At 36.1% G+C, this 16,102-nt stretch overlaps 2 protein-coding genes across 11 annotated transcripts; one reads left to right on the top strand and one right to left on the bottom strand.

The window, feature by feature from the left end:
* The first annotated feature begins 2,578 nt into the window (after positions 1-2,578).
* LOC108819323 (ethylene-responsive transcription factor 8) lies at positions 2,579-3,398 on the top strand. The gene has a single exon (XM_018592337.2). It carries the CDS (start codon positions 2,683-2,685, stop codon positions 3,235-3,237), a length of 555 nt encoding a protein of 184 aa, XP_018447839.1. The 5' UTR covers positions 2,579-2,682; the 3' UTR covers positions 3,238-3,398.
* A 4,564-nt stretch (positions 3,399-7,962) lies between these two features.
* LOC108822451 (ABC transporter F family member 4) lies at positions 7,963-15,793 on the bottom strand. Of its 10 annotated transcripts, none has more exons than XM_056992548.1 (16): positions 15,590-15,793; positions 15,294-15,416; positions 15,085-15,196; positions 14,943-14,980; positions 14,794-14,847; positions 14,437-14,505; positions 14,151-14,279; positions 13,869-14,077; positions 13,380-13,788; positions 12,447-12,492; positions 12,078-12,229; positions 11,764-11,823; positions 11,013-11,092; positions 10,855-10,914; positions 8,350-10,520; positions 7,963-8,211 (listed from the first exon to the last, which is right to left on the bottom strand). In XM_056992548.1, the coding sequence occupies exon 15, from the start codon at positions 10,510-10,512 to the stop codon at positions 8,380-8,382; it is 2,133 nt and encodes a 710-aa protein (XP_056848528.1). In that variant the 5' UTR covers positions 10,513-10,520; positions 10,855-10,914; positions 11,013-11,092; positions 11,764-11,823; positions 12,078-12,229; positions 12,447-12,492; positions 13,380-13,788; positions 13,869-14,077; positions 14,151-14,279; positions 14,437-14,505; positions 14,794-14,847; positions 14,943-14,980; positions 15,085-15,196; positions 15,294-15,416; positions 15,590-15,793; the 3' UTR covers positions 7,963-8,211; positions 8,350-8,379. The 10 variants fall into 10 exon arrangements, with proteins under 10 accessions (XP_056848528.1, XP_056848527.1, XP_018451032.2 ...); XM_056992547.1 differs by having other exon boundaries at positions 13,869-14,071; XM_018595530.2 differs by having other exon boundaries at positions 13,380-13,751; positions 13,869-14,071.
* Positions 15,794-16,102: the final 309 nt, after the last annotated feature.

Genomic DNA, 16,102 nt, shown 5'->3' with positions numbered 1-16,102 from the left:
CAAGATAACCCAATTCATTAATCAAGGCGTGAAGGTGTTAAGTGCCTCTGTTGACTGGAGCCGGTAAGGAAAAAATCACAACCACGATAACTAACTTAAAACAAAGAAAACAAGTCGGAACTTCACGGTCTTGGTCTCATCCTGCCGTCAAATTTAATTCTGTCTACTTTTTAAAAGAGAAAATTGAAAAAATACTGACGGTGGTGGGCCCGCCATCGTTAGACTTGCAGTTAACCGGCGGGGAGATCACTTTCTTTCCTCCTCCTTTGATCTATAGCCACGTATATAGTTACCACGTGGCAAGAGAAGGTCTATTTAAGAAAGTGAGGTGGGACCCAAGGTTTTGGATTTTAGAGGAAGGGCGGCTGCTTTTGATTATATGTCACCGAAAAGCAGTCAAACTCATAACGCTCTTTCAAGCGATTCCTCGAAACGGCTCCGAGTGGCGGCAGTGGGACCCTAGACGTGAGACTCACGCGTTTTCATTAAAACGCGGTTCCTGAGCCGCGCTTCCTCGTGATTGCGCCACGTTACCTATTTTTCTCAGCGTTTGTTGCGCCGTTGCTTGATTTGTATTTATTTAATTAAATTTATTTAATTAAAAGTAGTTCTCAGTATCCAAATGCCAAATTCTGCGTCTCTTTAGCAAAGAGAAAATCGCATTAAAAACTTTGAAATTGATAATTACTAACACTTTAAACGTTAAAGTTTTTCGACTAGTATTTTAACCTTTCAAAGTGTCATTGGTATCATAAAAAAATCTTCGTCTTGGCTTACTTTTTTATCAAGTAAAAAACTGACATGATTTACAGGTAAAAATTGATGATGTCGGTTTTTTTCGAAAAAATAATTATTTAATTAATAAAATTAATAAATATAAAATAAAAATCAAAAAATTAATTAAAAAATCAGATAACTAAATAAAAATTCAAAAAATTAAATAAAAATTCAAAAAGTATAAAAATTTCAGAAAATAAATAAAATTCAGAAAATTAAATAAAATTTTCAAAAATAAGTAATATTAAATTAAAAAATTCAGAAGATTAGTTATAAATTAAAGAAAAAAACAAAAAAATAAAAAAAAATTCATAATGCTTTTTTTAAATTAGAATATTTTTTGAATTTTGTTATACTTTTTGAATTTTAATTTTCTGGACTTTTTATTTAATTATCTGATTTTTAAATTTATTTTCTAATTTTTATTGATTTTATTAATTAAATAATTGTTTTTTGGGGGAAAAACCTACATATCATCACTTTTACGGTTTTACCTGTACAACAGGTCAATTTTTTACTTGATGGAAAAGTAAGCCAAGTTGAAGATTTTTTATGACACCAATGCCACTTTGAAAGTTTGAAATGATAGTCGAAAAACTTCAAGGTTTAAACTTTAAAGTGTCAGTAGGTACCACTCTCAAAGTTTTTTATGCGATTTTTCCTTTTAATAAGCTTTTATTTATTTATATATTCCACAAAATGTTATTTGTAGGATAATTTTTTTTGATACAATAAATATTCTGGGTGATATTTTTTGTTATCATCTTTTGTATTATAGCCTTTAATATCAACCTTTTACCAATTACCAAATAGGTAGCTAACATTAGTAACATATGATAGATCTGTTTGTCTTTTTTTTCTTTTTTTTGACACTCAAATCAACTCATTTACTTGAAATCATTTACATATGGAAGTTTCCCTTTTTGACGTGTTTTATAGATTTAATATGGATAAGTGAGACATATACATTCTCAAACCAATGCATTCTACATTTTTGATAGCCAGTAAATGTAAAGACATCTATACATGTTGCTGAACGTATTGTTATTTGTGCAGACTATTTTTAAATTGAGAGTTATTAAAAAGTCGGATAAAAAGAGTATCCATTATCTTCTTCATTGTGTAAACCAATAATTATATTCTTGATCTCCTCTGTTTATTAAAATATGATAGAAGGAAAAAATAAATAGGAAACAATAATAAAAATGGAAAATATACATTATCTATTGGTTTTTCTCAATTTGAAAAGATTTTTTTTATTCTATACTGTAATTCTGAAATTTTAAAATGATAAAAATTAAATTCAACAAATCGTCTTTAGAAGTGATGTAAAGCTAAAAAAAATAGATTCCTTAAAATTAAAGGAATGGTAGAAAAAATTACCTATAATTAAATCAACCTTTAAAATAGTGTAAAAAATTAAAGATAAAATTTAGTATTCTAATCACTCGTCACCTTTTGGAGCCTTCATTTTTACTTGAAATCATACATATGGAAATTTCCATGTTGACAGATTTTGTAGATTTAATATGGACATATGAAGCATATATTCTCAAACCAACTGCATTCTATATTCTTGATATAACTAGTAGATATCAATTGTAGTCCTATCATGTCGTTGAACGCATTGCGATTTGTGTATGGAATTATTTTATTATAGAAATCGAGTTATAATTAGATTCTTCGAGTGAACACGTGGCTCTACACAAATGGATAAGACACCAAAAGAAAACCCAAAACACCGATTCTCTGTAATAAACCAATTAATGTCTTTGACTGTTCACAGGAAAGCACCCTAAAAGGAGCGCTCGCTTATACTCTCTCCCTCTCTATCTATAAAAAGACGCATCTTTCCTCATTACCACAAAGTTCTTTCACAGATCTTCTCGTTTCTTTCTGATTATCATGACCAAGATGGGCTTGAAACCCGACCCGAGTCCGATCCAGAGTAATGCCAAAGAGATCCGTTACAGAGGCGTGAGGAAACGTCCATGGGGAAGATACGCCGCGGAGATCCGAGATCCGCGTAAGAAGACTCGCGTTTGGCTCGGGACGTTCGACACCGCTCAGCAGGCGGCGCGTGCCTACGACGCTGCGGCGCGTGAGTTTCGAGGCGCTAAGGCTAAGACGAATTTCCCGACGTCTCTAGAGCTTAAAGCGAATTACGGCGGTTACTCCCGTAGTCCTAGTCAGAGCAGCACCGTCGACTCCGCCTCTCCCACGGCGGCGAGGTTGGTTACGCCTCCGCAGCTCGAGCTCAGCTTAGGCAATGGCGGCGCGTGCTATCAGATTCCCGTTGCGCGTCCTGTTTACTTCTTTAACATGACGGCGTTCCCTCTTGCTGCTACGTGTGGGGTCCAGAGCGAGTCTGATTCGTCTTCGGTCGTTGATTTCGAAGGTGGAGCTGGGAAGACATCTCAGCCGTTAGATCTGGATCTTAACTTAGCTCCTCCGGCGTAATAGGCGGTGTCTTTAGTCTAGTAGTTTTTTATTTTCTGTCTAAAAAAATATCTTCCGTTTTTAGGAGAAAATAAAGATAGTTAAATAAGCTGACATGTAATGATCCTTATGTATATATTATCGACGTATTATAACATAAGATATGATGAAATGTTATGGTCTTTTTTTTTTGCAACTGATTTCTCAATGTCGTTCAAGTGTCAATCGAAATGGCGATTACTTTTTAATATTTCCAAGAGTACATTATAACGAACATTATAAATAATTCGCAATTTTTTTCAAAGTACAGAAAAAGACAAAAGTTTAGTCAAAAAAAGTATAGAAAAGGATAATTATAGTGCTTTTGGGTAGGGGTGTCAAAATGAGTTACAACTCATGAGTTAGCTCAGCTCAGCTCATTTTTTCATGAGTATGATCACTATATTTTAGGCTCATTTAATAAATGAGTTTAATGATCGAGCTTAAAAAAGATCACGAGTTATATGAACGATCGTTAATGAACATGAGATGACTCATGAGCTCGTTCATTTCTTATGGAAAAAGATAATTTTTATATTTATCATATTTATCTTTAAAACTAAAATGTAAAATATATATAAGTAATATAGGAGTAAAACTTTTAAAAATTATCTATACTTTTTCCGAAGAAAGAAAAAAAAGACTATCCTATTTAGAAATTATCAAAATCTTCTATATAAACCTACGTTAACCATATCATCTCTCTCACAAATTTCATTGATCTCAAATTTGACATAAGTCTCCTCTCACTTTGCTTATCGTAACTCAGAACTCACGGTAAGTTATTTATGATTAATAGTTTTATTAAATTTTGAATAATACTATAGAAGTAATTTTATTGATGTTTAATTTAATATAGTTATAATTATTTTGTGTTAGATCACGAGTTAGCTCATTTAACTCATGATCTAGATGATCCGAGTACGAGTTTACATATTGAAGCTCATATAATAAATGAGCTGATCTGAGCTAACTCATGAAAGAGCCGAGCTTACTATGAGCTGAGCTGAGCTGAGCTGAGCGAGCTAGCTCATTTTGACACCCCTACTTTTGGGCAGGCCGTGTTATAAATATTTTTTGTTTTTGTAACTGGAATAATCTTTAATAATGATAAATGTAGTTCTATTATTTATAAGAATACGAGATATGGGTGGATTTTATATTTGGATTTAAGTTCACGAAAAAAAAGAAAACAGAATACGTGATAAATAAATAGAATAGTCGTCGGCTTGAAAACAATGGTCCAACTGTCCTAGTGTCCTGCACACATAAACCAAGGACCCCATATTTGGCTGGGCGTATGTTAGAAGAATACATAGTTACAGCTTCCGTCATCTTCATGGGCCTCACTCCTCACAATTTGAACAACCTTTTGACTTCTGAGTTTGCAGAAAATCTATAAACTCCAAGGACTAATCAAGCATATTAACAAGTTTGAAACGGTGAAAACGATGACGTTTTCATGGAAGTAGAAGATAAGGTGGCTTCATAATGAGAGACAAGGAAGGTGAGATCTGATTGGATTCTTGTCGCCAACTTTGCTATCAAGACAAAGGAAGGTGAGGTTAAGCACTATCTCTCAGATCCAACGGCTTAAGTCAAACTATAATTTCCACGTGGGTAGACGTCGTAATTGTTCTCCTTTTGGTTACTACTCCTTTCATTTTTCTTAAATTAGATGACGTTTTAAGATTGTACATATATATATTAAAAAGTTATTTATTTATTTTACTTTTAAAACATAAACATCATTATTTATTTATCTAAACACAGTTTGACAAATAATAAAACAGATTATAGAATACAAATGGTTATAACATAAAATTAATAAATTGTAAATTAAAAATTGAAAACGTCATTTATCTTGGAACAATATTTTTTATTAAAATGGCATGTACTTCCTTCGTTCCAAATTAGTTTTTGTTTTGGATTTTTCACATTTATTAATAAAATACATTAAATATTAATATTAAATGTATAAATTTTTGTGATTAACGTTTCTCATAATTTTCAACCAATCAAAATTTAGTAACTATAATTAGTTTTTTTTGAAATTTACAACTTATCATTGTTATCTATTAAAAATCACACTGAAAAGGTAAAAATTATATCTTTTTGAAATATTCTAAAATGTGAATTAATTTGAAATAAAAGGAGTATTAAAAATGGGAAAGGCTATTTCTGAGGAATAAAGATGATTGAATCCATCACAGATGGCTGAATCGGCCTATTTATCCTTTTCATTTATTTTGTTTATTTTAATTTTCAGAAATCATAAAGATATGTAGAAGTAGAGTAATATTTGAAATCTTAACATTTCACGAAATTGAATCTTAAAAACTAGTTAAAACATAGTTAGATATCGGCGCAATGTAAAGTTCGATATGCTCGAAACTCACTAATTCCAAAAAAATATCCGCTCAACAAAAATTTAATGACTGTTAATTCCTAAGAAAAACCATTCAAATGAGGATTTTTGATAATCATTGATTTTGATTTTGAAGAATACTTCAATCAAGGAAGATGAACTAAAAGTGGTAAGGTTTTTGTGTATTCAATAAATAATACTCCCTCTGTTTTTATTTGTAGGTAGTTTTAGTTAAAAGTCTCAATATCAAAAAAAATTATTATTTTTGAAAAAGTAGCATTTAATATACAATCTCAACCAATAATAAAAAATGTATGTATTATTGTATTGGTCACACAATATCTAATTAATGCAAAAGTTGCATTGAATTATGCAAACATCTTACATTGTGAAACAAATTTTTTTGGCTAAAACTACCTATATAAAGAAACAGAGGGAGTAGTTAATCTTTACAAAGTTGTAGAGCTTCCTATTTATGCTACACGAGAGATCCTAGTTTGTTCTCCTAATCCTAAGCTACAAAGATTTGTAATTATCTTTAAAAGAATTTTTCAAAAAAATTATCTTTAAAAGAAAGTATATGTACATAAACCAATGTAAAGGCTTTAACGTGCGTCAGTCCCTCCCAGTGGCGGACCCATGATAATTTTAAACCTGGGTTAGAAATTATATGGGCTTTAAATTTAAAACAAAAAGGGAAATAAAATGGTGTCAAGTGGGAGTTGAACTCTGGTCTAGGGGTGTCAGCCGAAGTCAAAACACCACCAGAGCTGATGAAATTTAATTGTATTATTTCAACAAATCACATTTATAATATTTAAGGGGTATCAGCTGACCCCCCTTTTCTGTAAATGGATCCACCTCTGGTCCCTCCGAGTGGGAAAGGATTCGCCCACGAATCCAGATCGTCAAATGCTTGCCATTGAAGAAGTTGCAAGTCCATTGTAGTTGCACTTGGTAGTGGGAATAGATAAACTCCAACACCTCAAGTCATCTGAGCCTTCATGACTTCTTCTTTTGTACGCACAATATATCATTAGGATGTCCACAAATAAGAAAACATATTTTGGCACAAGGGGAATTTGAAAAACATGTTGTTGCAAGGTTGTGGACCTTGTATGAATCTGAAATGGCATCACATTTTGCTTGTTGCGCAAGCAACATACCTTCAACAAAAGTCATGGACACGTAAATAAAAAGCCTTATATATACCATCACCACTGAAAAGAAATAACCTTCTCCAACCTTGCTTCAACGCTGAAGAAGAACCTCAATTCTGAGGTACACAAAGCTCCATGTCGTCTCTTATAAGCGTTCCCAATGAGAACATTTTTTGCAATAGATTGTAAGAACATAACACCACATGTATTGTTGTGATCATGTGGGGAGGAGAAGCAAATACGTTGGAAGGCCATGGTGGCCATGATAACACCACACGCATACACCAAAACATTGTTTACAATCTTCATACCACAACAAAGAAGAAAAAGAGCCGGTATTTCCCGCCAAAGGAGCCACTCACTAATAGGTATTACAACCATATCTTTCATCTTCTCCCTCTTGGAATTTAGTGAGTACATGTCTAATTCTATATTATCCGATTATTACGATATTGTCTATTTTAAGCCTAATAGGCAAACCTGCATGAATTTACTTTTTGGTATCCTTTCCAAAAGACCTCGTACTAATAGAATTGGACATCTCTTTATATATAGACACTCATTGTCTAATTCTCCAATGTGAGATTTAATTTGATATCTCACATTTTTCCTCTTCAAATTAAGAACCACAACTTATCTCTTGTATGTTTTTAGTTTTATATCTCACATTCTTCTCCTAGTTGTTTCTTAGCTAGATTCGGCCCTACCTGTATATCGAGCATAGACAAATACCATGAAGAATCCTGTGAGAAATAGCATTTTCTTGTTATGATCATAGCTAACTTGATCGACTCTTACTTCAACTGAGGTGGAGAACTTATAGATATCACCCATGCATTGATGCCTTTAAAATCATTCCCTCCAACAATCTTAAAGGGCTTTAGTCATTATTCTGATGAAATCGCTTTTTTTTTTAATATCTTTTTCTCTACCTGCATAGGACTGAGAAGCCACTTCTAATGTAGGAAGGGTCGCTAAAAAAATAAATGAAAAACTCATATGCAAGAATATAAATGACTCAGTGAAAAAAGGATATAAATGAGTGATCAAGACCACACCACACCCATAGAAGAACAAGACTCAGCCGATTATTTCAAGTCACTACCCCCCAAATATTTAAAAGATTGATTACTTTTGTATTATTTTGTTATTTTGAAAAAAAGTGATTTTGAACATATATTAATGAGTAACAACTATGAATGGAATGGGTAAAAGAGTGGCTGGCACAGATTAAGGCAACCTTTCAAGTATACAACTAAGATGTTTCCTCTCCAAAAAAACAGGAAGGAAAATAAATATTATAAAAAAAAAATATACACATAAATTCCAAAATTCAATGCATCAAATCCATGTAAAGTCACAGACAAACCCCTTCTTCTGTCCGTGTCTCAACTTGGGTTAAGATCACGGGATGTCTGACCTAACCATCTGCAACACTCAATAAAAAAACACTTGAAATAATGTTTAACGTATATATGATGAAAAAAACACACACAATGTTTAAAATAAACTTTAGTCCAAAAGTTTTCCAAGTCTGAGAATATAAAAGGAGCTTCCGGTTTTTACCTTTAAAAGCCAACAACACAACACAAGACATCACTCATCGACCTCTGCTCTGATCTCTCTTTGGAGATCTTCCTTGTACTCTTCAAACGTGCCATCGAAGAAAGACACAGTTCCGTCTTCCACAACCCAAATCTGACTCTTCTCCTCATCCTCACAGACACGCGAAATAAGCCTAGAGTCGTGACTCACCAGCACAACTCCTCCACTGAACTCCTCTAGTGCATCAGCCAACGCATCTATGCTCTGCATGTCTAAGTGATTCGTAGGCTCGTCAAGAAGCAAAATGTGTGGCTTAGACATTGAGATCGAAGTGAAGACAACTCTAGCTTTTTGTCCACCGGACAGTTTCATAATCGGAGTCAAGTGGTTGTGACTCGGGAGCCCAAACTTGCCTAGCTTGGCACGCACCGCCTCTTGTTTGCTATCTTGGTCAGGATGAAGGCGGAGAAGATACTGAACTGGTGTCTCCCCCATTGTTAACAGGTCAACAAAGTGCTGAGAGTATCTCCCAATCCTCAGCTTCTGGCTTCTTCTCACTTCACCTTCACTCGGAACTAAATCTCCAGCAAGAAGGTTCAAAAGAGTGGACTTTCCAGCTCCATTAGGCCCAACTATAGCGACCCTTGTACCCATATCAATACCCACATCAACATCTGAGAGCCTGAAGTCTGGTCTATTCGGGTAGCAGAAGCTAACCTCGATCAACTGCAGGAGAGGAGGAGTGAGCTCGGTTGGTTCCGGGAAATGAAACTCAACGCTATAGTCTCTCCACTTTCTCGGAGCTTCAGGTGCTGGGCCATCCGCCTTACCTTTTCCCTTACTCTTGGATGCTTCTTTCGCCGCAGTGAACTTGGCCTTGTCCTTTACCTTCTCCTGCTGAGCACGGTTTCCAGATCTCTTAGCTGCTTTAACCTGTTTATCGTAAATCTCAAACTTTTTGTTCATCTCCTTGCGTCGCTGCTCGTATCCACTTTCGAAACTATCGAAGTTGCCACGGTAGAAGTGGAGATTCTGGTCGTGCAAATGTATTATATCCGTGCAGACAGTGTTGAGGAAGTCACGGTCGTGGGAAACAACGACCAACGTCTTCTTCCAGCGACAGAGATACTCCTCCAACCAGAGAACAGCTCTCAGGTCAAGATGGTTGGTGGGTTCATCTAGCAACAAAAGAGTCGGCTGCACAAAGAGAGCTCTAGCTAACGATATTCTCATCCTCCATCCACCACTGAACGACTTAGTCGGACGCACTTGCATCTCTTTTGTGAAACCTAACCCAGCGAGAATCTTGGACGCCTGTGCTTCAGCAGCATCTGACCCCAATATCTGTAGCCTCTCATACAACTCAGCAAGCTTCTCACCAGAATCATCATCATCATCATTCTGCAGAGCTGCAGCTTCTTCCCGTAGCTTAACCAACTCTTCGTTGGCGGACACAACTGCGAGCAGAGCGGTCTTGTCATCACCAACCACCTCTTGCTCAACGAGAAGAAGATCGATGTTCTTGGGAACCGGAATCTTCCTCCACGCTAAAAGCTTCAACAAAGTAGACTTCCCCATCCCATTAGGCCCGACCAATCCATACCTCTTCCCATGCGATATCTTAACAGAAGCATTCTTCAAAAGCTCCTTACCCCTAGCAGAGACGGAGAAAGACTCAATCGTGATATCCTTAACATTAGCATCAGCCGTGTCTTCCCCTTCAAGCACACAAGTCTTGCTTCCAATAACAAGAGTGAAGGCATCGTGGTCGTCGTCCCTCAAAGCCTCCCTCTTTGCAAGCTCTACAGCCTCGAGAGCCGCTCTCTCTTTCATCTCTCGCTTCTTCTGCTCCTTATCGGTCACAGAGATATCGAGATGATGCCTCTGCTCGCTCTTCAGCTTCCTCCTCGCTTCCGACTGTCTCTGCTCCTCATCGGAATCCCCTTCGTCTTCCTCGTCGGATGAAGGGAGATCCATGTCATCGTAGGGGGAAGCACTCTTGGGAGCAGCCTTAGCTCTGGATGATGAAGGACCCTTCTTAGGTGCTTTATCAACCTTCTGATCCATACCTGCAAGCATAGCAGAGACTGAAAGCTTCTCCTTTTTGGCCTCTTTAGAAGAATCTTTCCCACTTGACTTCCCCTTCATGGGAGGGGCACTCTCGTCTGACTTCTTCTTACCCATCCGAGTATCTGAGATTAAGACATGAATTAAAAAAAAAGCAGATGAGTAATTAAAAAAATTGGATTTTTATTTTCCAAACAGAGAGATCCCCAAACACAGAGCTGGTTGATTTTGAAATTAGGGTTTCTACTTAATCTAGATCGAAAGGATTAAATTACACTCAAGATCACATATATATATATTCCGACAAAATCTATGTTAAGGCTTCTATGAGCTGTGAGCTACGAACAGAAAGGTACCAACGCGGCGCAAAAGTGTATGAAGAAGATTGTTCTTGTGGACAGTCCACAAGAACAGCGACTAATTGACATAATGAGAAAAAATGAAAGGCAATTTTTTTACCAAAAGACTGATGAATGTTTCGCCGCCTTCCTCTCGAATCTCAAAGCATCCACGCCTTGGCTGTTAAAAACAAACATAATGTGACAAAATCTCAGCCTCAAGAAAACAAGCAAGCATTTATGAAGCTATCTATATACACAGTTAAAAGATTTGAGTACCTTATCAGGATTGACAGTGACAATGGTGCCAGGAGCAACTTTCTCCAGAAGATGATGTATTGATGTATCTCCAACACTCTCTGCAACAAGAGATAAGACACAAATAAACCCACAAATAAGCTAATAAGAACAAACCCACAAACTGTTAAATCATAAAACACAATCATCAATCTCCCAAACACACAAATAGGGATGTTAATGTGGTTAAAAAAACCCGCCCAGCCCAGCCCAACCCACAAATAACCCAACCCAATTTATACCCAGCCCACCGAAACCCAGAAACATCAAAAGTGTAAATAAAACCCAAAACATAACCCAATAGGGTATGGGTTACCCATGGGTACCCATAATAGCATTTTATTTGTCCTAAACAGATTATGTAAAATATTAATAACTTTTTATACACATAATCAAATTTTACATTTTATATACCATTAAAAAGATAATTTTAATATCTATGTATATATTTTAAAATCTCATTACACACATTAAGAAAAACATTAAAAACCATAAAAGTTTAGCTATTACTTGAAGAAAAAGCAAGAGATGACAAAAGTAAAAACCTGAAACACAAGCTCCCAACCTTTGTGTTGAAAAGCACATAAACGTGACATAACAAAGTCATAGAAAGTGACATAACAAAGTACTTAATAGGCTGCAACACTTAATAGAGATTTAAACAAAGGACCGATGATTTAAACAAGAAGATACACGAGGGGAGAAGAAAGACAAGATATAATTCTCTTGCTACCTTTGAGTGGAAGCCAACAGACAGGATTCTGACGATGCTAAAGCTTGACTTCTACTGTTACTGCACCATAAACACACAAACATCTTTTAGAAACTACACATATTCAGTAGAAACAGAGCAAGATAGTTTGAATTAAAAACACAGAACAAACGTACTACACTAAATCAAAAGATTAATCCACATAAACAAGATCTGATCAGATAGCTCTAAGATTAAAACCCACAACAAGTATACTGTATATCCATCACTAGATCAAAAGAATGATCAAAAGAAAACACCCATAAGGCCATAACTAATGCTTCAGGCTTAAGTACCTCGTGAGCTTGTGTTGGGTCAGAATTGACTCCAAGAACCGGAACAGAATCGTCTAAAAAATGGCTGGCGTGCAAGAGGGTGCCATTGCGTGAATTGGGTCTAAAAAATAGCTGGAAAATTTGCACTCAACTGCCTTCTTATTAAGAATCTCCTGGCAAAATACAATCGAACCAAAATCAGCTAAAGGCCTATATAAACATCATTTGCTGCCATCACTTTTAGACACTGAAATAAAGTAAGACCAAATATGCTTAGTTCATCATACACTCTCATCGATCAAAGCATCAGTTTGATATCTCTGTTCAGCTAAGAAACAAGCTAACTAAACAAGTGAGAGACAGGTAGTAGAGAGCACATCAGATGCTTACAGTAGGCTGAAAAGTGATTCCCAACCTCCTCCGTTGAGCTCTTATGCTGCAACGAGATAATAAATGGAGAGCCGAATCAATTAGTTTACTAAAGACAAAACCCATCACAGACGCATCGATTAGAGAAGAGCGATATATCTGAATAGATTCACAGACGACGAAGCGAGGACCACCTGATGATGGGTTTGCTGCAGAAAAATCTCAAACCCTAAAGATCCATTTCAGCAAACACCCATGAACCCTAGATCGATTTTCTCACCGATGGAGAACTGGGACTGGACGATGAGAAGCTGATTTCTCACCGATATCAGAGGTTTTGTTTTCAAATTAAAGGGCTTCGGGTTTAACCCGTGTCTTAACTTAACCGGCCCTATTTTAAGTTTTAACCCACATAAAATAAAATGTAGCCGGCTTTGAGTTTAAAAAAAATTGATGCGAGCTGGGCTAACCCTACAAATCAAAACCCATATTAACATCCTCTGTCTTCGATTTGAAGGCATGCAAGAAAGATTGTTCAATGTTCATAGATTAGAGCTAGATAGCACATATAAGGAGCTGACCTCTTTCAAGGATGGTAAGAGCAATAGAGGAGACAAGGATGCAGATTGTTAGAGGTTCTAGATGGTTCTAACGACCTGATAAGACCAACAACCTAGTCCTTATCGAGATCTAACCGTATCTACTCCAAGACTTATCTTTACATAATATCACAAATATATATATATCTTGGTTCCAGAACCATCTAGAACCTCTAACACAGATTAATGATGCAAATCCAGAGTCGTCTTCATCATTACTCACTGGTTGTGATCTTATGAGTGGTTTTTGTGTATCAGAATGTTCTCTGGAACTTCTAAAAGATAATATCTTCAGGTCAGGAGACAAATCACTTGACCAGCCGAAGCTTTAATGTAATACATACAAAACACTGACCTCTGCAAGATTTGCTATGCTATCTTCAGAGGCACTGGAACTTCTTTCTTGAAATCCTAGTCTAGATTTTGGTGTTCTAGGTTATCCAGAATCATCATTCTGTCCACGGATAACAACAGTTCCACTTGTTGAAGCGTCATCAGAAGATGTATACCTGCTAGTAGACTACACAGAGTTGGAATTAGACATATATTGGAAGAACAAGACAGGGACTAAGGCAAAGCATACAGACTTGCTTTAAGAAAAAAATATAGGGAAAAGGAATTTGTAATAGCTTAGCCCAGAGCTTTGATCACGAAATACTGAAGATGATTGAGAGCTTCTCGGAGATCTTATGACAACAGTTCCAGAACCACCGAGTGATGAATCATCCTAAATTTCAGAATGACAAGGATGATAACTGTATGATCTAAAATAAAAAAAACTTTTAAGTCAGATTGAAAACGGTTAACCAAGTAACTTGAAATACAAAGAGAAAATGAATCTCACTTCTTGAAAGTCATTCTGATAAGAAGTGGAAAACAATTTGTTACTACTGACTCGTGATGATTTTTTGAAAACTCTGATCAGAAGTAACTTCTTGGCGCCTTTCCCTAGAGTGTGGAGGTTTTAAGGCACGAACAGTTCCAGCACTTTGAGAACCCCCAAAACTAAAATCCCACCCGGCATTTTAGACAGTCCTCGCCTGAACACTGTAACTACAAATTCTTAACAGTTTGATGAACAAGAAACAGAGAAGCAATCCTAAGAATAGTAGACCAAAGATCCAACCTAGTTCCAGAAATTCCATGGCCTCTCTCTTCTCTAGCCACTCTAACAGTCCCAGATGATTCAACCGGAGATTTTGGACCACCTGTTGGACTCTCTTCGTCTTCTTTAACTTGGTACTTTGGCCGCTCTCTTCAAACAAAATAAAAAGACAGCATAAACAATACATCCTTTTCTGTTACAACAAACCAACACGGATGACTAGAACAAGCATCACACATGTATAGTCATGACAAATTAATACACAAGTTTGGTAAAAGCTATAACAAGCAAAGAAGCTACAAGATACCTTCTCATTGTACCCTTCCGAATTTTGGATCACTTCTGGTGCCATCCAAAATGGTGTTCCTACAAATGTCTATCGATTTTCTATTAGTAGTAATGCAGGACAAATAGTTGAAAATAACACTAAGCTATAGATGATAAATGTTTATATCCTTAAGCTTTCAGAGGTCAACTTATAAGATAAAATTTTGAAAATGTTCGAACATTAGAATGATTAAGACTATGGAATAGCATGCAAAGAAAAATGTGCAGTGTGACTTAGTCTAACAGAAAGTGCACAAAGCCACAGCTACAGGGTAGAAAAGTGAATGAGACACGACAGAGAACCAGGAGCTTCATTAGAATAATAAGATATAAGCACCTTTCTCCTCGATATTGTCCGGGTTAATTGTGCAGACACACCAAAATCCGCGACCTGATACGCGTGAATGAAGTTGGAGATCAGCAGTGCAACTAAACGACTCGGACATACAAGAATTTATTGAATTAAGTTTCAGAAGTAGAGAATACCTTGACATCACCATTCTCGGACAACAAAATATTAGCGGCTGCAGAAACAGGAAGAAAACAAATTGTCAGGTAATAAGCAATGAGAACACAGTTGAACCAAGAAAGGTCATTAAGATTTAAAAACATATTTAGCAGAGAAAACCTTTGATATCTCTGTGGATCTTCCCCTCAGTGTGGAGATATTCAACAGCATGAAGTAGACCACCCGTAATACAAGCAATTGAAATTTCATCCAATGGATGACCTGGTTGAAGCTACACTCGCAATATTGTTTACAAGAGGATTATAATTAGCATCACCATAGAAACAATTATATATATCTCAACTCAGCAAAGAAGTGAAATAACACACCAGGTCAGCGACTGAACCACCAGCCATATATTCCATAATGATCCATAACTTGGTCTGGTGGAGGTAAGAACCATAGTATTCGGTAATATAAGGGCAACGGCATTGTGAAAATACTGAAATTTCCTGGGTTTAATAAGACAACGTGAGCACGACAATCTTGCATTGCTAATTTATAGAGAATATCAATTTACAATCTGGGTTTACGTTAATCCAAGAGATACCTTGTGAATATCATCAATTTCATATTCCCTGTCAGATATGAAGTAAAATACGAAGGGAGTATTATATTTCCTTACCTCATTTATAAGAAGGGATGATCCAGATCGTCTCTACTGGTGGAGAGATCGAAAGAGAATACAAAGCCGGCTAAACTTAACAAGGTTTCTACATCTTTTTCATAATCTGCAAACTACAGTGCTTCAAAGAAGTGGAGAGTAAATCAGAGTCTGTTGTTGCCGACAACTCTGTGGCTGAATCTTCATGTATTGTTTTAACTTAGCTTATCCATGTGATCGAGCCCAAGGTAGGATTGGATAGGCTAAAATTCGATTCTTTTGTTTGTATTCCCATCTTTTATGATGATTTTGAATCACAATCATCATCGAAGCCTAGGCTACGATAATCAAAGATACAACTTACAACCAAGTTTTTCAAAAACTAAGTGGGTAGATTGGAGTTTTAGTTTGCAAATGTAGAAAAATCTCCGAAAAACATGTTTATGCGTATGGGAGCTGGAGGATGTGGAGCTAGCTTATAAAGCAAAGATGTCGCAAAACATATATTCTAGTTTAGGCCTAGGCAATGGATAG

This window comes from Raphanus sativus, chromosome 8, assembly GCF_000801105.2.
Source record: "Raphanus sativus cultivar WK10039 chromosome 8, ASM80110v3, whole genome shotgun sequence".
Taxonomy (NCBI): domain Eukaryota; kingdom Viridiplantae; phylum Streptophyta; class Magnoliopsida; order Brassicales; family Brassicaceae; genus Raphanus; species Raphanus sativus.
The sequence above is the reverse complement of the archived record's forward strand: the minus strand, read 5'-3'. Positions and strand labels throughout refer to the sequence as shown.

Excerpts from the sequence above, each read along its gene's own strand:
- LOC108819323 (XM_018592337.2), top strand. The coding sequence starts at position 2,683 with ATGACCAAGATGGGCTTGAAACCCGACCCGAGTCCGATCCAGAGTAAT.
- LOC108822451 (XM_056992548.1), bottom strand. The coding sequence starts at position 10,512 with ATGGGTAAGAAGAAGTCAGACGAGAGTGCCCCTCCCATGAAGGGGAAG.